Source organism: Cynoglossus semilaevis, chromosome 6 (genome assembly GCF_000523025.1).
Source record: "Cynoglossus semilaevis isolate Cse_v1.0 chromosome 6, Cse_v1.0, whole genome shotgun sequence".
In the NCBI taxonomy this organism is placed as follows: Eukaryota; Metazoa; Chordata; class Actinopteri; order Pleuronectiformes; family Cynoglossidae; genus Cynoglossus; species Cynoglossus semilaevis.
Window position 1 is genome coordinate 8,348,609 of NC_024312.1, and position 25,734 is coordinate 8,374,342.

Consider the following 25,734-nt stretch of genomic DNA (forward strand, 5'->3'; position numbering starts at 1 on the left):
AAAATCACCCAAAACATGCCGTAATATTGTCTTACTATAAAAATGCTCAAATTTGATGAGAAACGTAGAAAACAAATACTTTTGAATTATTTTTTAATTTTTATGAAATTTTTTCAACTTTCGACCAACATGACAGGCAAAATAAGGATTTTGCTGAAAAATTCCAAATGTATTTTTTTCTAATAAATTATAAAAATGCTCTAATTTGATGCGAAACATGTAGAAAAGATACAATTTCTCATTGTTTTTCAAAAGTTTTCACTATCTGACCAACATGACGTTTTTGGTAAAACCCTTAATTTGCTTCTCATTTTTGGTCATATGTTGAGAAATTATGATGAAAAAATGTTTTCCAACATTTTATCACTTTTGCATAATTTTTCATCAAATTGGCAAAATCTACTTTTAAAATTAAAAAGAAGGTTAGGGGCTGACTGTGCTTTAGAATGATTATATTCTGTTAAAAAAATTCTAAACACATTTACTTTTCTATTTAGACTATCGTTGCGATCAACAAAGACCCGGAGGCTCCCATTTTCCAGGTGGCTGACTACGGTTTGGTAGCTGATCTTTTCAAGGTGAGAGTTGAGGTTGATAACTGCTGCAGTTGTGACATTGACTGTGACATTTGTGAACAAGTGCAGTGAAGTGGTCTATCTGGACCTTTGCTTCCTCGCCAACTGTCACAATATAACATTTACTACCTTAGCAATTGGCACTAGATGTAAATATAAACTTAATTTAAACTGTTGCATTGGCTGTTTATATTGTATTATCTTAAAATATAAGCTGTTGTTACTAGTTCATATTTAGCTTGTGTTTGACATGCACTTGATTAATAGGTGTTCTATGCAGTAGCATGAATGTCTTAAAACATAGGATTTTATAGTCACAAGTCATTGATCAGTGATAACAGAAAGTTATTCTTACCTTCTTAGCGTGTTCTGCTAATAAATCCATACATTTATTTGAAGTAAGTAGAGGTAGAATTTACAGTTGGTTTCTTGCTGATCGTGTTCTGTTCAAAGATGATAATTTAATACCTAAAAAAAATCAGAATTATATTGATTTAGAAGTACAAGGCATTGATTACAGAGCATGACATTTATTCTGCACTTTTCCCCCTCTTTAGGCTGTTCCTGAGATGACTGAAGCTTTGAGTAAGTGATGAGAAACAGCTGTTACCCAGGACACTTCCCTGACGGTTACCACAGCATCTAAATAAAACTCTTGGACATTTGAATAATTCCTGTTTTTTGTAATTACCATAACTCCATATGAATCAGTGAATATTTAAGAACTTACCTCTGTGCCTTCTGTTGTGCACATGTAGTAATTTATACTTTATATTAGCATACAGTGAACTGGATCATGGGTGTTTTTATCACGTCTACAGATCTGTGACTAATGTACAGTAGTTGGCTGTAAGATCTTTCAGGTCTTTATACACATTCTTGAGATAGCTAATTGAAAATAAATGGACAAGTAGAAACAATCTTTCTCTTTTAGTCATGATTTTCCTTTTATTGATTTTTTTAATTTATTTATAATGCCCTCGTTACATGATGTTGGTAGAAAAGCTTGTTGACACTACAACAAACTTTACCATACTGAAGAGGCAAATCTTAATCGTCTCATGCCATATTTTTCCTGTAGCCAATATGTCCTCTTAATTAACTAAGACTTGATCAAACCCTCCCTGAAGTATTTACAAAGCTTTGAAATGAACCAAAAAGGCGGAACTTTAGACCTGAATCATTTCAGGTAGATTTTCTAAATCTTCTTTTGGTGTGTGAGGGACATGCTGCAGTTCTCAAAGTTGAAGTAAACTCTGACCCAGCTGGTTTTGGTCAGTTTTCACTCTTGGCACCAGGCTAGAAGACTTTGAGTCAAAAGATTTGATGCACTTTTACCCACTTAAAGAATTTCAATATAAATTTTAACACTGATAGAATAGAAAGACAAAAGATTAGAAAGTAGTGGAAACTGAGTTGCTGTACCCTGCGGCAGTCCAGCAAAGAGGACTGTTCTTGGAGACACGTGACTTACAAAACGGCTCACACACGTTCATTGACTCCATGCCATGAAGGTCGGGGGAACTGATGACTAGTCTGTTGTTCTACACTGATTCAGTCCAGCGTCTCCAATTTCTGCTATTGGAACAAATTTACATTAAAAAAAAAATCCAGATTTGTGTTTTTCACACGAAGCGTTGGCCTTAAAAGTTGGGCTTCAGCCCTGTTGCTGGTTTGTCTGGGTGAAATTGATCAAAACAAATGTTCTTTTGTCAAGTGTCATTTCCTGAAAGTTGGTTCCTGATATCAATTCTGCCTGCTTTCAATGTATTTGTGCTGAACTGACGAGTTTATTCGCTCAGCTCCATCAGTTCAAAGAGGATGGCAGTCCTGCAGTTTCTGTGCCGCTGTCTCCAAACAGCATTGGAGTAGGACAAAATCTGAAGACGCTCTGACAGTCTTATGCCTCAGACAGGCGGTTGACCGGAGCGTCTACTGGCTCCATCATCCGGTACTTCTCTTCTAGAAGGGGCTCGTTGCTCTGCAGGTGAATGAGAGGCTTAGAATGCAGCCCGACTCTGCTGTCCTGGTTCCTCTTGTTGTAGATGTTGACCCTGTGCTCCAGCTCGGGGCTGGTTTTGGTGGAGCCCGCAGGACTGGGCGGTTTAAGGTTGACGGGGTCCAAACCTTTCTGTGAGAGGCAGGACTCCTCGGACAGAGAGGAGAGCAGCTCCTGCACTACAGCACTGGGACTCCCTCGTGGCTGAGTGCCCAGGGCCAGAGGACTGCTGTAGGGTGGAGGGTAGCAGCGCTGGTCGCTGTAGTCCGTGGAGGTGGAGGCTTCTCTCACTGTGGAGCTGCAGTCTGTGGTGGAGCCCAGCGTATGACTGCTGATGCTGTGCTGGCGAGCACTGAAGCTGGTGCGGGACACTGTGGTGGTGGAGGCCTCACTGACCAAGCTGCCGGTCCTCTGCAAATGGCTGGACGGAGCTGCATCAGCACTGACCAGGGTGGAGGGGAGTTGGCTGGGGTTGTTTGGCAGGTGGACGTCTATGGCTGCAGTAGTGATGATGCGTGCCGGATCTGGGATGCCCATATCTATAAGAACAACGCATCAGATAGACATGCATAGTCAGGTTGCTTCGTTTTTAATTTTATATGGTGCAGGAGATCAGAGGGTTTTCACTTTATTCCAAAAATAGTTACACCGAGGGCAACTGGACGAAGTAGTAGACATAATATTACTCAAAACACAATTCCAAATTGATTGCTGATTTTCAGCAATCAATTCACATTAAACGCACTGTTGTCTGAATGTAGAGACAAAATATAAAAGATCAATGATATCAATGCTCACCACTGCTTGGTTCACTGTAGTACTGGCTGATGTAGTTGTTCATGTCATCCTGACCGTGGTGATCTGAAAAAACATCATGAAACACAGATAAGTGATCATGGATCAATGGGTTTTATTTATAAGAAAAAGCAACCAACAACCAACCAACAATTGATTTGTTTTTAAAACTTTACAACCAATGTTCTGTCTTGCATTGATATAAGATTGTATGCTTTGCTGCATACGTGCTGTTCAAGATGGTCACTCGTTGTTTGGCCTGAATGAACATAGAACGAACAGGAACTGTGTAACAAAGATCTGCCTGGAAACCCAGTGGCTCAGACACACGGCAGATTGAAGTGTGATTTATAGCTTTGATAAAGGAAAAGCCTCAGTGTTCGGAGGCCTCTAAGACCTACAGTATAAATTATGATCTGTCACCATCTGAAGGGTTTATAGTCCATCTAAATGTGACACCAAGATTTAGGTGTGGATCATGTGGGGGTCAGGTTCTCAGTGATTTGCATCACAGGAAAACTATGATTTCATAAAAGTTTGAGCCTGCAACTTTAGGTCAGGAGGCAGAGACCAAAAATAAACACGCCTAATAATTTGACCAGGGGAATTTAGTCTAGGGATAAAAGTGCATTTGAATCGGTTTTAGTACGCTGAGATTCTGGAAAAACAGTACTATTGTCTGTTACCTGTGGCGCCCCCTGGATCTCGAGCTTTCGCTGGATTGTGATGCTCGGGGGCTCCAGGTCCCATTCCATCCAACTCCTGGAAAGTGCTGCTTTGTTTACCCCACAGATGGTGGATCTGCATCGCTGCTTCACGTTCTGCCACCAGATCCAGGTCCTGCTGGGCCAAGTGGGCCCTCAGCTGCCTGATTTCAAACTGCAGGGTTCAAATGAATAAAAAAGGTTGTTAAACGTCTATAAAGATTAAAAGTAACATTCTATTAAGTGTTGGTTTGTCCTCTTCTTCTTCTTCTTCTTCTTTTTACTTTTTATGGCTTAATTTTAGCAATACTGTTGGACTAAACTTTAGCCAAATTTGAGCTAAAAGCTAAAATACTGCACCCACTGACAAATTAGGACAGATTAGTGACTATAAAATTTCAATTTGACCAAACCACCATTTTTATTTTGTCATTTACCTGCATCAAAACGGACTTTTATACAATACAAAAAATAACTAACTTAAATACACTTTCCTGTGTATGTCTGACGTCTACAGACATCTCTGGATCTTGTTTAAATTATTTTATCTTCTAAAAGAGGCATCTTTAATGTCCGAGGACATACAGTATTTCACTGTTTGTGTGTACAGTGCCCTCTGTTGGTACAGTTGAGATTTTCGAAATGAGGTATGAGAAGGATGTGAGAACGTACCGCCTGTTCCTGACAGATCTGAGTGAGACGGTCCAGCTGTTCGTCCCGCAACGCCTTGGCCTTTTCGTATTGTTGGATCTCCAGCTCCATCTCCACCTTCACTTGCAGCACGTAGGCTAGAACGGCAGGGTGCAGTAAAGAGTTAGTTCTCCTAGAAATATTTTACCAATCTGGTTTCAACTAAATATCATGAAGACATATTTTTAAACCCTGTAAATACATCCAGTAGTGTCATATAGCAGTACGCAGTATATAAAGGTGTACTCTGATACGTGACCTCTGGTATTAACTGACACGTATTTTTAAATGACAGGAGATACAAAATTGTTCAAAACAAAAATTGATATTATAACGCACAATGTGGAAACAAACATCTCATTCTGGTAAACAGTATCGTATATATGTTGTATATCGTATTTTCTCAGATAATCTTTGTTTAAATCGAAATATTTTGACTTCCGGTTTTATGTTTCCTCTGAGACTAAAGTAAAGGTTTTATTCTAGTCTCATCTAGCCTGTACCAGTCTAAATCCAGGTCGTGCAGAGGCGCTGTACCTTAGGCAATCAACCACCAGGGGGAGTAATAATGCCACAAAATGCCCTTTCAGTGAAAGCGAAACGTGCAACTAGGTTTAAAAATAAAAATGGAGCTGCAGCGGTGAGGGCTCCAGCACAGCATGTCCTACATACTGGACCTTTTTTTTCTCTCCCGAGGAACCGAGTTTGAGACTGACAATAACAAAAACCAGAGAGAGCAGAGTGTGGCATCTGTCACCGTGACCTGACAGTAAGGGACAGGACACAGGGGACGTGGGCGTCTCTCAGTCTCACCGTCAATAATCCTCTTCACTCTCCAGATGCGAAGCGTGATGATGAGACCAATGGCATCCCAGGGGCTGCTGGGACCGTTGGCTACGGTGGAGGCCACCATGGGGGCCAGAGAGAGGACGATGACAGCTCCATCAAATACCTGACAAACACACACACACACACACACACTGGAGGTTACTGTTGTGTCTGCAGCATCCCCAGTTGCCCCATCAAGGTATGACATTGAGGGAATGACACTGCAGTGAGAGTGAGGACTAATGGGTCCCACAGGAGCTTACCTCCACCTTGTTCTCGATGTAATCCCATATGCCCAACACCACAATCCTGAACACCGTCTGAGACAGAGAAAGAGGAGTGGGGGAGAGAGGGTTTGGAGAGGGAGGGGGGGTGAGAGATGGAGACAGAGAGGTCACAGTCAGGGAAAGGTTGAAGAGAAGAAGAAGAGCAGAACTTTAACATACCAGGTGATCGTGGCAGGACACAGAGGGGAGGTAACACAACTCCCAGCTGTAATTCAGATTCATTTGTTTTCATATTTGAAACACAACATTTTGTTCCTTCTGCTGACACATTAGAGGCTGCAGAGTCTCTCTCTTTCTGATTCCTTGTCTGCCATCATTCCTGAAAGCTCACTACTAATTCCAGACGGTCAAGGTGGTGGAAGTCTGTGTCACTGTGGCCCTTGGTTTTAAACCAGATTTTACTGATATTTCTATCATAGTCTCCAGAAAAGTTAGTGATGACTGATGACAGACTGTTAAGAGAAAATATTTGTTGGGAATACATGAACTGAAGCGAGTGCTCTGTCTGTACCAGCACTAACTGCAGCACTTAAAAATCTTACCTAACAAAATAATGTGCCTGTGTATTGCCTGATTTTTTTTTAAACTCCCACCATAATTTGAGCTGTGCACAAGCTGGTGTACTTCCCTTCCAAAACTGAATCTGAATCTGTGTCAGGGGGCATTTCTGCGTCATTAGTGTAATAATGAGAATCTGTTGGTGAAACTCCATGTACTGCGCTGCAGAGCAATAAGGGACGGGCTGCTGCATCAGCTGTAAGTGAGCTTGTGTTCGTGTTGATGATGTGGACTGACCTCAGTGAAGAACACAGACAGGATGGCCAGGCTGATCCAGTGGATGATGCTGGCAAACTGGAATGCATTATTGACTGTGGAGAGAGGAAGCAAAGAACCAAGAGTTTAGTTTTTCTCCTAAAATAATGAACTTTATTTTATTCTATCCATTGCTTTATTAAAATACACTACTACTACCTGGAGTGTAACACTGACAAGGGCCAAGAAAACAAACAGTTTTGCTGCCTGGAGCAGCATCACTGATATGAATTTTGTCACATACGACACAGACATGTATGTATTTTCCTGTCTATACATCAGCCTGATGGTGGCCAACCTGCAGCAGCCCTTGTCTGTCAGCTGAGGAATTCCTCGTCACGCGCCGCCTCTCTCTCCATCTGTCTTTGTTTGCTGTGGTCCCTGATCTGTCCATCAGACCATTCATCTTCCCCTCATCAGCGACCAGCTCTGTGTCCTGGTCTCTTTGTCCACTAATCTCCTGTCACACATTTGTCTTACTTTTCACCTCTCACAGTCACTCTGTCCCAGAGGAGCAGTGGGAGTTGATGGGAGGGTGGGGGAGACGGGGGAGGGGGACTCTTTCAGATAGTGTTACTTTTAAAATGAGTTAGAGTTACCTGTTAGCAAAAAGTAATTAACTGAATTACTACACCATATACTAATACTACATACTAATATTACTAATATCCAGGAAAAATATACTTTTTCAGTACATCAACCATTGATAAAAATAATATATCATACTAATAATATTCTTAAAAAAATCTTCAAAAATAAAAGTTTCTCAAAAATGAATAAAAATGCATTCATGTGTATCTCCTGGTCAACTGTTCATTTTATTGGTTGACACTTTTACTGATTGGTTGATTTTTTCTTTAAAGTCTTAAATATATATTTTTGTGTAAATTTAATTAGAAGGGAAGTACCAAGTACTAATGGGGGTGTTTTCAGAGCACCCACTGTGGCAACTCTTCAGCCCTCTGACCTAATACAGTCTCTGACATTTGATGATATGATAGATGGCCGGGCTGAGGTGAGGTCAAGAGGTCAAGGTCGTGTTCTGATCAACTACAGTTCTATGTTCAGGTTAGAATTTAAACAAAGAGGGTTTCTCCCAGCAGGTTTTGATTGGTCGGCTCCTCAGACCATCAGTCAGTATGCACCAGGTTAGCGCTTCCATCAGTAATCTGCTGCACCAGATGTTGCTCTTTGGTTCATCTTGATACTGACATGATGTAGTGCATAATTACTACATAATTACTGTAAGTGCGGCTGCCTCTAATCTAGATTATACAACAAACTGGAATCTAATTTCTCTGATGTTAATTCCACTTACATAAAAACAAAAAACTAAGTTTTTTTTCTCCTTTCCTACGTTACCTAACTTGCATTGTAAGCTTCACTTATACCTTTAACTGGCCTTGTTTGTTTAGCATTAACTACTATAGCTTTAGTTAGTGGCGATAGCAATGCCACATATCAGCCAAAAGTAGACTTATCTGGATCAAATATGGGCCACTTTGGCTTCTTTTTTCATTTTTTTCTGGGCCACATGAAAACAAACAGTGTGTTATTACCAGAAATGGCAGGGATCTGCAAATTGTGTGTTTAAAATGCCAAAATACTATGCCAAGATGCTGGGAAATGTCCTTTTTTTTAAAAAATTGAGTGCTGTGAGAAAAAATGATTCTGCTGTAGCCTCCGTGGAGACAGGCTTTTTCTGCAGGATTGCTTTCCTGCTAATTAATGGCCTTGAGAGCTTGTTCCTCTGTGGCAGGTCTTTATTGGAGTCTATACATTGACCGAGTGTCTTTGTCCAACAATTAGTAAACAATTGTGCTGACTAGTCTACTTTCCTGCCTTGCCAAGAATAACACTGCCGGCCAAAAAGAGTTGCACAGAACATGGCTGAAAATTAATAAATAAAATAAAACACCTGGAGTGTGCATCTTTATAATCTCAATTCTACAACAATTTAATTTTGCTAATCTCAGAACTACATCAGAAACTTACACTGCAGCAGCTTGGTGTCTATGAGCAGCTCCAGCGTCAGCAGCAGCACCACCAGGATGACACAAGCCACCAGGAAGCAGTTGAAGCCTGCTGACAGCAGGCAGACCTGCCACAGGGCGGCCCTTCTCCCGCAGCACGGCTTCAGCCAGTTGGACCTGAGTGATGGGAGAGGAGGGAGAGGAGGCAGTGAGAAGACCTGTGGTTGTGAAGATAAATGGTAGGTCCTGCTTTGGTGTCGCTTTAATATGTTATGCTGGAACAGGGAGCAGATCTGACAGGCGGCCTCCAAGGGCAAATCAATAAAACACAGGAGGCATCCAGATACACAAATGGTATATGAAGTGTATTCAGCCTTGACTTTACGCAGCTTTCGCTCAGTGGTCTTTTGAATTATTTTCCAAGTAGAGGGCACTATTTGGAATGCAAATCACTCAAATATAATATATGGCTATGTTAAATTTACCAGTCCCAGGCCATGGCAGCAATAATTGCTCTGCAGTCGATAAGATGTATGAGGTAATTCCAGACATAAATTCAAGGGTGTCGTTTGTGACCTGTTCCTCATTTCATTACACTATTCAGTCCTGCCATTTTTCATCAGTCCGCTGCTGCCTCTAAGGATGTGTAATCTACACACAGCCACATTCATTCATTCATCTCCCACCACAGTCTCGTCCACAACTGTAGGGTGGAAAACTGGATCCAATCTAAGCTGACGTTAATCGAAGGATGGTCCAACCTGGGATGGATCCCCAGTCCATCACAGAACCAGCTGACACAGACAGGCAACATTTCACACCCACAAACACCTTGGTTCATTTAGGAGTCTCACCTAAACCTCTACATCAATCTGCAGTTCAACTGCGTGGCCAGCAGGACAAACAAGCACACACAAGGAGCCCATGGAATAAACCAAGGACCTTCTGGTTATAAGTAATGAAAACCATTAATAAGGCCATAGCAGCTAGAGCTAGGTTTTAAAAACATACAAAACAAAATTATATTTTCTAAAGTAATTGACATTAAAATCTAAAAAAAAAAAAGATTTTTCTTTGCTTGGAATATACCAGACATAGTGAAACAGTTAACAGCCAATGCAAGTGCAGCTATTTTGAACGCGTGGTTCTAGTTCTGTGTCGCATTTGGTTTAACCAAGTCAAAGTGGTTAGACTGAGTACTGCGCTTGTCAAGGTGAAACACAATTTCACACACAAAATATCGTTGAATCACTGTCAACAGTCGCACACCGCTGTTGTTTTTAGGAAAGTCCGCAGCAGTGCAGGCGATGATTTGCTGAGTCTTAGCCGTAGGATACAACGCTTATACAGTAGGGAGCCGTCTGTTTGGTCCCCTGTGTCCAGTGACCAGCTCAATGACAGAGTGTCAGACCACGCTGACGTTCGGGACAACATGCTGCGTAAGCAGCCATGTTTGCCTTCTCCCATGGCATTGTACTCTGCTGCGGTTTTTACCATGTAGATGAACTATGAACTCAGCAACCAGGACAGGAGTGGGACCAGTAAAAGTCAGAACTAGAGTAAACTTCAAAGTTATTTTAAATTTGGGGGACAAAGGAGATTCAGTGTGTTAAAAAGCTAGAAAGAAACATAGTAAATTTTATGTTTTACTGCTTCGGTGAGAGCCAGGGCAGGTCTTCGAGTGGGACTTTTGAACTGAATGGCTGGTTGGCTACTAATCTGGTTGGCCGCAATGTTAACAATGAGGCTGCTAGTTGGCTGCATGACTGAGTTATGTATCCAGAATCAGATGGTTCCATGGATGTGTTTGACTCTTTGTGCCTACGTTGAAAATTGAATTAGTGAAAAAAAAGGAATCATTAAAAATCTCAAAAACTAGAATCCATCAATCCATCAATCCATCAATCTATCTATCCATCTATCTATCTATCCATCTATCCATCTATCTATTTAGTCCTTTTAGTATTTCCATTAGTCTGGAGTGTCCTGGTGTTCTTTTTTCAGGTGCAGTGTGCCTCCGATGTGAATGCCAGACCTGCTTAAAATCCATTCTTATTCTCTGCAGCAAAAACCACAAATAGAAGACTGTGACTGTCAATGACTCCCAGGGATTTACAGTCAATAAATAATGACAACTTTCCAAAAGCAGAGAAACAGATGAAAAGCAAAATAAAGTGTGTGCGTGTGTGTGTGTGTGCTTGGAAGGAGTGAGAGGGGGATTTTCTCTGAGGCAACAGTCTGAGAAAGCGGGTATTTTCCTTCAAAGATAGCAGCTTTCTGTTGTCGCCTGTCCCCCCAAGGAAGAAAGCTGCAGGCAAAATCTGTTAGATGACAAGAGAAAATGCAATTTGTTCTACTCTCCTCTTGCTCCCATCACGATGTAAGTGGCAAAAAATGAAAGAGGATGATGGTGCCGTCAGTTCAAATGCACTGGGACAGTGCCAGAGAGGAAACAAGGGGCAGATGGAGGAAGAAAAAAAAAAAAAAGAGAGATTGGATTAAACTTGATCGAAAATTTGAATGATGTCTCCAGTTTAAAATAAATATAAATATACATAAAAGAATAAATATAAATGATGAATAACATTTAATGGACCCTATAAAGCACTGACTCCCAAACTTTGTTCATTAACATATACATATTTTTTAACATTGCTACATTAACACTCCAATTTTCTATCAACTATTCAGAGCCATAAATCGACTACGAAGAAGGTTAAAGAGTGGGTGAGACGGGTGGAAACAAGTGTCGGGGTGATGTGAGACAGAAAGCTGGCAGTATTTGGGAAAAGCAACGTTTTATGAAGCAGTAAAAAGACTTGTTATGATTTATGGTTTTTTCGAGACGGTGCAGTTAAAAGAATGGATTCATTGAAGACGATATTATAATCTGTGGTGTTTAAAATAATCTGTGAAGCTGTGGACATACGGTGACCTGAGAAAATAAAAATGAGTATTTGGACAAACGAAAAAAAAGTAAATGTTGCAGTGTCATAATTAGTAGTAAATAGCTGGACCTCTCCAAACGGCTGTGTCGCTGCTCTCCTACTTGGCCCTCTGCACCAGCCAATGCCAACAGATTAGATGCTCAACTCCTGAGGTGGCAAAGAGGCAGTGGAGGGTAAAGGTATCATTAGCAGTTACCATAGAGACCCCCCCAGCAATGATTTGTTCCCAAGGAACAATGTCAAACCCCATCTGCCAGTGGAGGAAAGCCAAGAAAAAGAAACATTTACCTAATGATAGAGCCAACACACAGTCAGCATACATTTGTGGACCATTAGTTAGAAGATATAATGAGCATCAGACACAGTCCAAAAGACACCTCACCCCCACTGAACAGCGTTATTTAATTCATACACGGTGAGGGGATCGTAATGCATTCAAACCTCAAATCTAAAAGCCAGACAGAAAAGGTATCAATTTAATAATGGGTAAAGCAAAACCTGGTGGTGAAGCAGAGTGAATGGCAGTGATGGATTACCCTCAGCGCAGAAACTTAATTCTAGAGAAATCACTTTAAACCTGAGGTATTTATTAGGAAGTGAGGCAGCTTCAGTTCAGAAGAGTGGGAAGCCAAGGATGAAAATCATTTCACTTCCACATGGTCAGGGATGGTTAGAAGTGAATGGGCAACACCTCACGGCTTGGTGCATAGGTGCCGGCACAAAAGCCTGTGTTTTTGGCACGTGTCGGCTGTGGTTTATAAACCTTATAAAGACATCAACAAGGCAGCGGCTGCAGCGGAACGGCTCTGAAGGAAGATCGAAATCACCCAGCAGCCCAGCAGAGAGAGGGGATTAGATCATGAGACCAATCAATATGGGCTTCAGATGGAAGTGATGGCATGCTATACATGACATTAACTTCCAGTGTCCGGCAGAAAGGCTCAGACGTCAAGCTGAGTGAGCAAGGCAACGGAAGGCGTCTACTGGGGCTCATTCACACTGCACTCTGGCTCCAGCCCCAGATGAGTAACTCAATGAGGTGAGGAGCCCATCACCAGGAGCATCTCTTTCATTATAGTGTCTGCTGTAATTGAATGAGGATAAAACACAATGCAAACCTATTAGGGTCTGAGTTAAATGGAAATGAAATCACGGAGGTTGAACTCTGTTGCTATGTGTCTGTAGATAAGCAGAAAGAAACAAAGAAAGAAAGAAAGAAGAAAAGATAAAATGAAAGAATAAAACAGAAAAAGAAAGAAAAACATTCATCTGAACTCATCTGAGGCATTGACTGCAACACAGAAGCCAATAAACAAGCGCGTATTAAAAAAACTAAAAACAAACTGCAAACACTGACCTTTCACTGGGAAATTCTTGTAAAAGGAAGGAAAGCCAACATTAATGTCTGCGTGAGTGACTGGTGCTGCTGTGCAAGGCTAATTCACTGGAACGTTTGATTGATTCTGTGAGTGTACGTTTACAGCAGAGCTCCACAAAGTAACTCCAGCACATTAAGGTACAAACGCAGCCTGTTGGTTCGACAGTAAAATTAGCCTCCAGAATCATAAATCATGCTACGAGTAGAAGAAAAAAAAAATCAAAAGTCAGCCCGACGGTTCTCTCAGCACTGTAAGCTGCAGCAATTAATTTAAAGCACGTAAGTGATTCATTGTCGAAGTCAATTTCAAGAAAAAAAAAACAAACAACCAATTTGCTAAACATTTTTTCACTAAACACAAATCTTTCCTCCATTTATCTTACGAAATATTAAGAAAATATCGTTGCTGATCTTTTTTCTTCAGTTCCACACGATATTTTCTCTTTGACCCAAACAATTTTGGAATCCGGTTACGGGCCTGATTGGATGATTTGTTGGACCGGATTCAGTCCGCGGGCTGCCAATTGGTGCTCCCTGATGTAGAGTATTATCTATGAATGTATTGAGAGCGAGGATTTTGTAATGATACTCCTAGACTGCTGTACTTCAGTATAACATCATTTGTTTTTCTCTCCACTGATATAACTATGTGAGTACTTCTCTCTAAGCGTTTATGCCAATTCACACAGTTCTGCGATACTCAGCAGGTTTGGACCGGGGACAATGGGCCCCCACTGTGAGCCTACAGGCTGCTGAACTAAAAGGCGGCAGGACGTCCTCTCATTCAAGCTGTTCATAGATTTAATAATAACACCTGAACTTACTTCGTCAAGTTGAAAAAGGGCTGTTTTTAAAGCCATGATATATGCAGCGTGTCTTTGGTTCAGTGGAGGCAGCAGACATGCAGCATAAAAATCACAGTAAATTCCAATGAATGTACTGGCAGCATCTACTCCTGCAAAACAGCAGGAGGATAATTATTTTGTTCACAGCCAAAAAGGAACAGAAAGTGATGGAGGAAAACCAGCTTAGCAATAAATATGTCCAATAAAGTCAAATTATCACAGAAACCCAATGGTGCAGAGCCAAACTTCAACACTTCTTCTAACCAATTAATCTCTAACGGCTTTAACACCTGGAATATTTGCAAATGTTTTCTCGCACTAAATTTGCATATCCAATAAAATCCCCATCAGTAAATCAATTCTTGACGACACACTTTCATTCCCCCAGGTTAATAGCCCGCTCCTTCTAATCTTCTTCATTAAAGCGAATGTAGCTTTCTAGGACAACCAGACCATTCTGGATGTGTTAAAGCGAATGTAGCTTTCTAGGACAATATTAGCAGCTCTAAGCATGAGCTGCTAATATTATCCTACAACGTTGTGTCCTACACCATGGTGCAGCCATGGAGGAGATGATTCGGTTTCAGAGAAATGGGCCACAGATACTGAGTAAATGGAGATGGATGGGGCTCCATGTGCACAGAAGCAGACAAGCTGTCCCTGATAAATGGGTTTTCACCAGGACACTTGATCTCTCTCGCTCTCAGCCTAAAAAGCAATCTTGCACTTTGCATGTCTGTGAATATTAACAAACCCTCAAACCCAGCACTCAAATGTCATCTATTGTGCTGCACATGGTGCCAGGTAGGAGAGCCAATTTGATGGAGAGGACTGTTCCTCTGTGTGTTTGAAATGCAGTCAGACGGTGAGGGGATCCTGCCACTCCCCCCCCCCCCCCCCCCCTTCAGACACCCATTGACATAAAGCAGGTATGGTACGGCTCTGACTCTAAATCCCCATGAAATATTGCCGCTGCCATGATTGGTCTGACAAGGTCCTCCAGATTCATATTGAACAGTGGGAATTTCTCTGATTATGCCATCTTATTTCAACCTTGAGCTCTTCCAACCCAAGTTGGGGCCATATTAATGTGCTGCAGTGAATGAAAAGTGGCTCGATAACTCTATTTCACCGCAGAGGTCTGAGCTGTATGTTGAGTAATGTAATCAATCTGGGCTACGCTGGTATTTCTAATATATTCAACATTCTTCCCAGTGGCACAGCGAGCCAGCAGGGCCGCCGTCACACAACGCAGCACAAGGTTAACCACACACGGCTGTCCAACATGGACAGATATGACATTCATCTGAAAGACGCATTTAACTCATGAGCCTCAGCGGGCAGCTTTGTGAATGAAAGCCTGGATGAGGGTTGTCTGCTCCATTTGTCCATCAGTGCTGGGCGTTTATCCCCTCTGAGACTACTCAACTGCAGTCAAAGCAGCAGGTTGACCCATTTGAACCATCTGTCATGCCTGTGGTGCCTCACACCTCTCAGTCAGACCCTCAGAGCTCAGCAACATACACACCACCGCTGCAGTGGTCAGCAGTCTGATCTGGGGATGATAACTTATGACAAGTGCGAGCCGTGCAGCCCAGACTGGACTGACGGAGCGAGGAGCACAGCAGGAGGACAGGTGTGACTCAGAGTGTTAAAACACTGCCATTAATTAAAAACAACATAAACAATGACCATCAGTGAGTGTAAATGTTAAAGGTCAAACTGTCACTGTGACCGTTACGTGACGTTTACTGAAAATAATCAAAAAAGATAAAAAACTTGAACAGAATTTGATCTGTGAGTTGTCATTATGGTATGGCTGTATTAAGAGTCTATAGCAGGATCACCAACTGTATTTGTCAGAGAACAGATCTGGACTCACAATTTGGAATCAAGTCATGGGCCGGTTTGGGTAGTTCGACAGGCTGGATTTGGCCCACATGCTGCAAGTTGACAACCACTGGTTTATAGTTTAGAGCTACATACAAAAGCATACAAATACAAATACAAATGTTTACACTAAACAAGTCTAATTTCTCAATTCTAATCAAGTCATGTATGTTTACCATACACTACATCTCCCATAATGCAAGGTAACTCCGTGACCTGCCTCCTAGCATCCGTTTGAAACACTATGTTATGTAAGTGTTAATGCTGTTTGGTGGAGTTTTCAAATTTGGCTGCTCTTAGTTGATTGAGGTTGACACTGCTGATCTAGATACTGACTGAAGGTCGTCTTTGGTTCGACCTGATCCTGGGAAAGATAAGTTGAGAAACATCCAACCACAACATGTGACTTCAACACAGCTCTGTCTCAACCTGCACTGTTTACCACTTCTCCACTTCTTGTTCGTTATTATTCACCCGTCAGCCTGTAGAATTAAGTACATCATCCCAGAACATCTCTGAAATAAACACTTTTGTTTTGCAATAAAGAAAATAAGATTTGTGACTAAAGGCAGATGTGAAATGAATCCTCCCTCATCACGGACTTTTCAGCAGGGTTTATAAAAGACTGTGGAATCTATTAATAATTCCACCCAGCTCTGTACTGCCTGTGCCCCTTGTAGTCTGCAAGAACATCCACCTCCCACATCATCACCCACGTCCTCTCTTAAAAAGCCATAAGAAGATGCCATGCAGCACTAAATGTGCTCCAGCAACATGGAAGAAAACAAAACCCAGGCTTTATCATTAAATATTTAGACCCAGTTCACCAATTAATGGGAATTTTTTTTTTCGCCACTGACCCCTTTCTTTTCAGCACATTCTAATGAGTCTGTTTGGTAATGAACTTGAAATCAAAAGGCATCTACAACGACGGAGGATACGGAAAAGGAGTGTGACCGATGAAAAAAAACAAAAAAACAATCCCAAGAATTCCAGCCATGTGTAAATAAACTGTGCTGCTAATCACAAGAATAGAGGCACACTCCTGTGAAACTCCCAGAGGACGGGGAATTATAACAGAGAAATACTTTTACACAGTTCACAGAGAAATGCACCTCATGTTTATTCATTTGTCATTATCTACTGCATAGTGCTTTCTAGGGTCACGAGGGGGAGAGGGCTGGAGTCAATCCCAGCAGTGAACAGGCGAGGGTGTCTAACACCCTGAACAGTTCACCAGTCTGTTGCAGGGCCACATATGGAGACAAATAACCATTTACACTCACACCCTCCTCAGCTACAGTATTGTTTGCCCTTGTCCTGGGGTCTGCAACCTGTGGCTCCTGAGCCTCATATGGGGCCACAGCTAATTTTGCATTTGCTACTTGTATATTATTTAATTTTTGCTGAAATTCATATCTTATGTCTAACGGAATGTAAATAGAGTTATAAATCATAGGGACTACAGATGGGGACCTCACTATATACTATTTTTGATTTTGAAATACAGCCGCAGGGCGGACCAGACGGTTCGACGGGCCTATGATCACTGCTGTAATGTCTCTGCAGGCACTGACTTAACTGTGACTGTCAGATGTTTTTACAGTGATCAAGTTTGAGCCAATTTGTTAGAATCACTCTTAATGTTTAACTTTTTGCTAACAGAACAACATGATGTCACTGTGCTCTTTTGCCTAAGGTGAGACATTTCTAGCAGCAGTACAATAACAAGATGTTAACAATGTTAAAGTCTGTCACTGTTTATACATTTATCCTGTATCATAACAAGACATAGCTTCTTTTGTTTACTTCTGTAGAATTCTGTTAAATGACAACAGTGGTTGAAACGATGCACTATGGACTCCTGAAGGATTTTATTTAGTTGTAAAATGATAAAACTAACATCTTTGTTATCAGAGGTTGCTGACCCCTGCTCTGGTCACTAGTCAATGTTTTGGACTAAAAAAAAAAAGTCATTCTCCATAAAGAAAGACTAGGGATCGAACCACAAGCTGGTGACCTTCTCAATGAAAAACCAGACATGTTCTGACTGTGATGAAGAAACTATAAAAATAATTATGTCTTACAATTTCCAAGAATACAATTCCAACAATTACTTGGAAACCCTTGAACACCAACGTAGATGACATCATCTACAAACTACGCTTCTGTGTCTCTTCTAAGAAAAAGGTGTCTCAGAATAAACGTAATAAAAACTGTTACTGTGAAAAATGTATCACAGACACACTTTGGCTGTGCTCAACTTTTCCATTACACAACGTCCAATCCTCAGAGACCAGGGTGTCATATGGTGCCATATGAGTATTCCCGCTGTGACGATGATTTTTGCTGGACTGCCAGATCCTGCCCTCTGCTGTGACACTGCTGTGCATGTTCCCTGTTCTTTTTGTGAGCAAGAGACAGTGACAAAGATATGTCGTGGGATGAGGGAGTGGGTGTTTGAGACTGAACCCATCTGTCCCTGCCCTCTGTCCCGCAGAGGCTTTGGCCAGACCCGGCTCAGACCAAGTAAAGTCCAGGCGGACGTGGTCAGCTGACACACTGGGGCAGGGATGGCAGAGTGCCGGGGGCTCTAATTAGGCTTATGCTGTTTGTCAACTTTCTCTGTATGGATGCCAACATGTTAGCCCAGCCAAATGGGATGTGAGTCATGTTTACTGAGAGGTGAGCCATAGACATTTGGGCTTCATACAGAGGGGTGTGGCTGGTTGTGAGAAAAGAATTTCAGAGCTGATGAAAGGAAAAACAGCACAGAGAACACCTGGTGTTCTGGAGGCAGCAGTTAAATGGGTTTTAGAGAAAGTCACAGTGCTGGCAACACTCCCCTTATTTATATATTTATTTATTATTTTGATTGGGGGTAAGTCAAAAGGTTATAGGACACTTAACACTGCCTACTTTCTGGGAGGGATTGAGAACTAATTTTCTCTGCAATTTCAAAACTGTTTTTTTTAAGAGATAGAAAATCTGATCAAATAAAACGTAACACTGCTCAATGTTTGGCAAAGACACCAGAATAAAAGTTGATGAAACTTATCATTATGATTATATCTGTCTTACAAATTTTTGACTTACTCTCGTATGAACGTAATTCTGCGGGCCAATAATTGTGTTAAGCCAGTGTCAGTGGTCACATCAATAGAAACACTGTCCATTAAAAATTGTGACACTAATAAATTCATTGCCAAATATCCTGACTCCTAGACTCTAATATAAAACGAGGGCCGATCCAATACTTCAAGTGTAATTACTGTGGGCAATGACAGGCAACGCAGAGCAGTGACGGCAGAGCTATTCTCTGCCAGGCTAGATTATAGATTGTACTAATTGCAATTCTGCCTTAATTATGGATGTAGCACTTTCAAACATCATGTATCAGTGGCTGCATCTCTGGTCTCTTCTTAACTGTGGTCACCTTCATCCGTCACTGCGTTATTACCCCCAGGATTATTTCTTTTCTTTTTCTTTTTTTTTTAATTTACAAATTAATCCTAGAGTGATTTAATGGGATGTCATAAAACTAATTTGTTTAGAGCATAAAGGTTGGTGTATTTTACAAAAATGCCACTGTGACGACCATTGTTTCTGTTATTAGTAAATTGTGTGCAGTCATATTTAAAACACCAATCAGGAACATCTATGGACCACTTATGGGCCGCACCGCTACACATCTGTGCTGGGATAGATTTATGGCACTTACCCCTCCCTGTTGTCCTCGTCATCTGGATTTGATATGAGCTGTGAACCAGCGAGGGATAAATCAAGGGCGGCCAACGGCAAGTCTCTGTAGGCAAAGCCCACCATCTGAACAGGAGCCACACACTGGTTCTCCTCTTCCACCTGCTGGGAGATCACCTCCAGCTCTGAGGCTCCAGCCTGGGGGGGTACTCTGTAACACCCACACACACAAACACATCGAAAACATTTAAATCTAATAATAGATGTTTAAGAAAAGTTTAGATTTTATATCCATTGCATGTTTAAAATAACAGAGATTTACTAAAGATTTTATTTATTTTTATTTCTCAAAACACAGACATATTGTGTCAAAAAAGGTTAAATATCAGTTTATCTACCAGTAGATCACAAAAGCTGTGCTGGTAGATCATAAATAAATTAAAAAATTAAAAGAAATTTTAACTCTTCAACCTTGTATTTATAAAGTATGCCCAGTTTTAATACAGAGTAAATATATAATTTTCAATGTAGGTGAATTACTTTAGCCTGGTCATTTGAATAGTACCTCTCAAGCCAAAAAGGTGTGGATGGCCCTGCACTATCTATCTAAAGCAGCAAGGTATAGAAAAACAAAATACACACAAAAATGTAATTTCTGGTCTTCCTAAAATAAGTAAATAAACCACCGACCCCTAGCAGAAGTTCTCTACAAAAAGAACTCTTTTGTCATTTTGTCCAGTGTCACTGTCCACAAATGCCCTTAACTGGTAACTTATCTCTGTTCCTGGCTCCACTCTGTTAGCCAGCTATTTCAATATGATTCAGCTTTAACTCTCCAGATCATCTCAGTTTGAGAGATTTCTTATCAGGGGTAGTCATCTTGGAGCAAACAAGGATTGGAGACTGGGCCACAGTGGAAGAAGTGGTTAGTGGCCTTGCCTTACAGCTGGAATGTCACTGGTTCTTGTTCAATATCTGGTGTTTATTTAAGAAGTTCTTCCCATATGTGCATTGGTTTTCTGACTCACAGCATTACAATAATCTAAGCATGATGTTACCATGGTGTGGATTCCCTCTTGAAATCCTGCAGCTGTAAATATGACCTGACCTTTGACATGGCCCGTAATTGGAAAAAGCTCAACTTCACTGCCGAGATAATATGATGAATAAATTACTGCATGCTTCCACACATTTTCATGAAAAAATGAAAATAAGGGGCGTAGCTCATTATCGTGACCATCTAGAAGATTTGACTCTGGGTTATTTCCTTCTTGTGTTATGTAAAAATGTTTAAGCTCTTGATACTTCAGCAGTCAACAGACGAACTATAATGATGTGTTGATCTACATCACCATGCATCATATCACCCAGCAGTGAAGTCTCTGACCACAAAGGACATTATTAACAGTTTGACTGATTGAAACATTATAGATATTGATTGCTAACTACAGGCCCATTTTTTAAATTCCTAAATGAGCATTCATTAATAGACATGAATGATTTATAAATGGATACCACGGCCATTCATCAGTACCGACTGAAAATCAAATTGTACCCTGGACTCTTTAAAGTCAATCTCTAACACAGTTCGTTGTTGTTTTGTTAATATGACTCTAATCACACACTTCAGATGCCACTAATCAGATGTTTTTTGCAGGAATTTCATACTTTTTACAATGTGTAACAAAGGTGATATAAACTCTCTGCTTTTTTATTTTTGTCATTTTTTTTACCTGATGCAGGTTAAATTGATAATTCTAAATGGATATATTTAAAGTCTATCCATTAGGTGACAGTATTGCAACTAAAGTCAGCCATTTTGTTAAAACCGAAAGGAAAAGCCTTGTTCATCTACAGCAGCTAGTTATAATAGGCTGGGAAACGGTTGTTAAAAATTGTACATTTTTTTATTACCATAGCAAGTCTGCATTACCAGAAATGCCTTGTATCCTACTACAAAGTCCCTTGTAGTAGGATTATCATTTGAGAAAAAAAAATTATAATTATACATATATTTATTCACCATGTTAAATAGTATATAGTTTTTGTGAACTATTACAATTTCTTCCACTTTCACTGTATTTCCTTGGTGATTACATTTGACTGGACCAGACAAAGTGTCATTGTTCCTGTCAATAAGCTCTTAAATTTTCCATGTGCAGTCACAGCCATGATTCTTTTGAGAGCAGCCAATGGTGGACAAGGAGAAGTTGCCCTGGAACAGAAGACTCAGGGATCTTGGCAGCCGTCCCAGTGCAGCCAGTGTGGAGACATCAATAACCCCAATGCTTAACAGTGGGGGAAGGAATTGATTACAAGATAGAGGGAACAAAAGGCACCGAGTTGGTAAATCCTACAACCTCTATGTTGGTGGGTGAGAGAGGGCGTGAGGAAACGTTAACTAGAGATCACTGAGCAGGGCCACCCTCATGTCCTCATGGGAGTTTGTTGAAAGAAAATTTTCTCTGGTTTTTACCCAAATAACTTCTTTACTGAAGTCTATTTTAAGGCTTAAATGGGTAGAAGATGCAGCCCAGTCATGTGTGCCACATTCATAAAACAACAAGCCTGACACAAAAACCAGGGCTGTCCTGATACAAGGTTTTTTTTAAAACAAATCAATATCAATGCTGTGTAACGTACCAATACTCAGATTGGGTTTCAAAGAATATGCAATGAACTGGAGGCAGTATTATATACAGTAGGTGACACAGCTCTGTAAGGACATCACTGTGAGGACATCACTGTGAGGACGGAAAACTATTTCAAGCTAAGAGGACATATTAAAGGAAATATTGCTGCATTAAACAAAGTCTTCAAACTAAAACTGTCTTCTCATTAAACAATGACATAATAAACCTAAGGATTAAATAATGAAAATAATAAAAGGATGAATAAAATCAAACTTTCTGTACAGTCAGAAGGCCAGATAGTGAGCTTTGACATGATTGCCAGTTGTGTCTCTGATACCCAGTACACAAATTGTCACTTAAACTGTGTAGAAATAGTTCCATGGTACAATCATACAGTAAGTCTTTGTCCATGATTATAAAACACCTCCAAACTTTACTGACCTACTTAAATAAACCCAGTTCAATGAGACACTGAACTGGCAGATGATTGTGATAAATTGCTGGATGTTCTCGGGACTATGACTATGAGTATTTAAAAGAAGTATCTCATCTCACCTCACCTCACCTCCCCTCCCTTTACCTCCCCTCCCCCTGACAAAAACAAGTGCCTAATAATACCAGCGATGTCTGTGGACATGACATGTCCAACACAAACTGTTTTCATCACATTTCGGGACAACAGTAGTGCAGACCAGGTGCCATTTCGTCCCCAGTAGAGTTTCAATTCTTCGCATTTGGTCGCTGCACCCTTTAGTGATGCAGCGAAGTGACAGTCAGTAGCATGCTAAACTCTGGAAGGTTTTCAGAGGCATGACATAATAGTAAATCGCATGGGGAAGCATAAAGGTTAACAAAGAGCATGCATGGCTGGGAGGGAGAAGTGACAGTGATGCAAAGACAAACAAAGTCAGAGAAATACAATGACAGTGTGTGTTGTGTTAATAATCTATGAATTCATTCTGCTGTGTTTATTGTGTATCTGCTGTATAAAAAATACACTATGTTCTAGCAACATTAACAGAAATGATGTTACATTTTCTGAAAATGCAATAAAAATAAAATGTTATTTTGGCAATTGAAGCTTTTACTAAGCAGGAAATAAGTTCTAATGTTTTCAGTTATGAAATGATTTAATTTGTTAGATTTTAGTCTAAGATTTGTAAATAAGTTAAAAAAAACTCACTGATTGACTGGTAACAGTTGTGTCTGTAATGACTGGGTGTTGAAGGAGCACCAACCAAATCTCTGTTATTCTCATATGATTCTTCCAAAGACAAATTATTTCAGTTCAATGTAGCAGCCGTGTATTTAGTCCTGGCACCAACTGTAGTTATAGATATTTTGATACGATTTAGAGGGTAAAGAGAAATATCTGAGTTTAAAAGCCCAGAGTGGAAATCACTTCTGAATGTCTGGGATACTCTATCCTTCAGGTGTCATTGCCTTAGAAGCCACTATGCAAATGTAATGAACATCTTTAATAGTCTCTTTGACTGAGTTCATTACCAAATTGCACACATTCTGGAGAAGAGGTTGAACAATTTTGTTACTGCATTTATTAAATTTATTTTTTCCAACAGCACTGTTTATTTTCTCGACTACTAATTTTCATCAAAGGCTCAACAACGTTCCTCTCTAAGATGAAAAATAAACAAAAACTAATGAGGCAAAAACGCTGACCTGGTGGACGACGAATCAATGCAGACTCGGTCTTGTAAACTAAAGAAATAAATGAGGGTGGCAACAAATTGGAGTTTTGTTTGTCGCTTAAAGGCGTGAATATAGCAGGTCCATTTTGGACAGTCACTACACATTCATCCATCTATCCATCGATCAACTGTAGGTCAAAGCCCATTTAGGGTTTTATGAATAATTTATTGAATTGTATAAATATGAAAATCTTTCACATACTCAACAAAGTCTGATTACATTTAGATGAATAAAATATTTTTATATTTCTTCAACTAAATCTTCACCAAAATAAAACTGTCCTATTGACTAATTAAGTCAAAAGCCAACTATATTATATATTATACAATGGTCCCTTTAACTATAGTGATGCAAATTGACTTTGCACTGATCAGAGGGTTCCAGGTTCCTATGGAACTTACAGGGGTATCTGTAAATTCATACTTTAAAATCTGATTTGTGTTTAATGTGAATAATTATCCTCCAGAGGAATGGAAATCCATATGATTCCCCCAGCATTACACCTCAGCACAATAAATCATTGAGCCATGATCAATAAAAAGAGAGAAAAAAAAAAACTGACGTTCTGCTGAGATCTATCCTCCTCGTCTCAATTCTCTGGTAGCTACATTTAATATATACCTATAAATAAATAAAAACATTTCCGTTAAATATAAAAACTGATCAAATGGAAACCAAATATACAAACTATAAATAAAAAAATCTGTCACTTTTATTTAGTGCAAAGTTGATATAGTTCCTGGTGAAACAGCATCACTCTCACATTCCTGAGATAAACATCTCTTTGCACTAACGTATTGACAAAAGGAAATTCTTGGCAAGACCCAGAGGTTCCAGTTTAAATGAGTCTCACTTGTAATCTATTCCATCTCCAGTTTTCTGCTGCCTTCTGTGAAAGGAATTCAAATACCACTGAAGTCCAATACTGCTGATCTCGACAAAAAAACAAAACAAAAAAACCCACAAATTTATATCTTTTTACTGGGAATACTAAGGCCCAGGCACATAAAGAAGGGTGAAGTGCTGACACCAGATACATCTGGAGGGAATGTGTTAACTTCCCCTGCTGGAGAGGCAGCTGTGACAGGACGGAGTCTTACAACAAAGACTTCACCTTATACCTGACATTGATAATAAAAACAGATGAAGAGTTTAATGTTGTTATTTCATCTGGCCAACAGTTAAATCACTTTAAACAGTTACAGCTGAATCAGCTTTAGCTAAAAACTACCATAACATTTATTGTAAATATTGTTAGAAATAAAATATTAAAATAAAATATTGTTAGAAATATTGTATATATTAAAATATTGGTTTTAATACAATTAGACTTTAAGCTTGTTGTTTTAAATTATTACAAAAATAATATTATTTCTGTTACTAAAATTTGGCAATTTTTAAAAAATGTCTCACAACAGAATGTTCCACAAAATTAAGCCCTAAAGATTCTGCTCCCTGATGATAAATGACTGTTTTATTAGGATTACTCAAACCAAACTTGGCTAGTTGCACAATGTCAAGTCATTCTTACGGCTGACAGCAACATGATTGACTGAAGCGTATAGTAAAGCTTTTCTATCAAGGTGATACCTGGGCTTTGACTGATGTCTGTCACTCTGGGTTTTAAAATTGCCTCTTCAGGGCAATAAATTCACTGCCTCATTCATTTCCATGGACCTAGCTTATGCTGAATCAGCATTAGGTGATGGTGTGCAGAGGGCATCAGTATCATTGTCATTCTCAGCTCTCACTGTTATGGTATTTCTAGCCAGCTTTCTTCTTCCTCCATCCGGTCTGCCTGACAGACACTTGGCTCCTCATTGGTGCACAGTAATTCACTTTTCTAATATCATCAGAACGGTGGCATCGGCGTGCCAGATTGCTAAAATAGGCATCAGTCAGTTATGACAGCAGCAGACACCACACAGGCATCTGCCACTGAGGAGGCTGTGGTTGGTCCCAGTACT

General features: G+C 40.2%; 1 protein-coding gene and 1 long non-coding RNA gene across 7 annotated transcripts in view; one reads left to right on the forward strand and one right to left on the reverse strand.

The window, feature by feature from the left end:
- LOC107988694 (uncharacterized) overlaps nt 1–1,495 on the forward strand; it is a 2,176-nt gene extending 681 nt beyond the window's left edge. The window contains exons 2-3 of the long non-coding RNA XR_001760181.2: nt 498–578; nt 1,133–1,495. This is a non-coding gene — a long non-coding RNA (uncharacterized LOC107988694). The remainder of the gene's footprint in view (nt 1–497; nt 579–1,132) is intronic.
- Nucleotides 1,496–1,497: 2 nt separating this feature from the next.
- Nucleotides 1,498–25,734, reverse strand: part of tmem266 (transmembrane protein 266) — a 35,646-nt gene continuing 11,409 nt past the window's right edge. For 5 of the 6 annotated variants that reach the window (XM_025056172.1, XM_025056171.1, XM_025056170.1 and 2 more), the window contains 9 exons: nt 19,447–19,644; nt 8,687–8,841; nt 6,674–6,747; nt 5,855–5,911; nt 5,577–5,715; nt 4,746–4,861; nt 4,056–4,248; nt 3,373–3,435; nt 1,498–3,113 (listed from right to left, as the gene is read on the reverse strand). In XM_025056172.1, coding sequence (XP_024911940.1) covers nt 2,476–3,113; nt 3,373–3,435; nt 4,056–4,248; nt 4,746–4,861; nt 5,577–5,715; nt 5,855–5,911; nt 6,674–6,747; nt 8,687–8,841; nt 19,447–19,644 — 1,633 coding nt within the window. In that variant the 3' untranslated portion in view covers nt 1,498–2,475. The remainder of the gene's footprint in view (nt 3,114–3,372; nt 3,436–4,055; nt 4,249–4,745; nt 4,862–5,576; nt 5,716–5,854; nt 5,912–6,673; nt 6,748–8,686; nt 8,842–19,446; nt 19,645–25,734) is intronic. The other variant, XM_025056173.1, reaches the window with a different exon arrangement.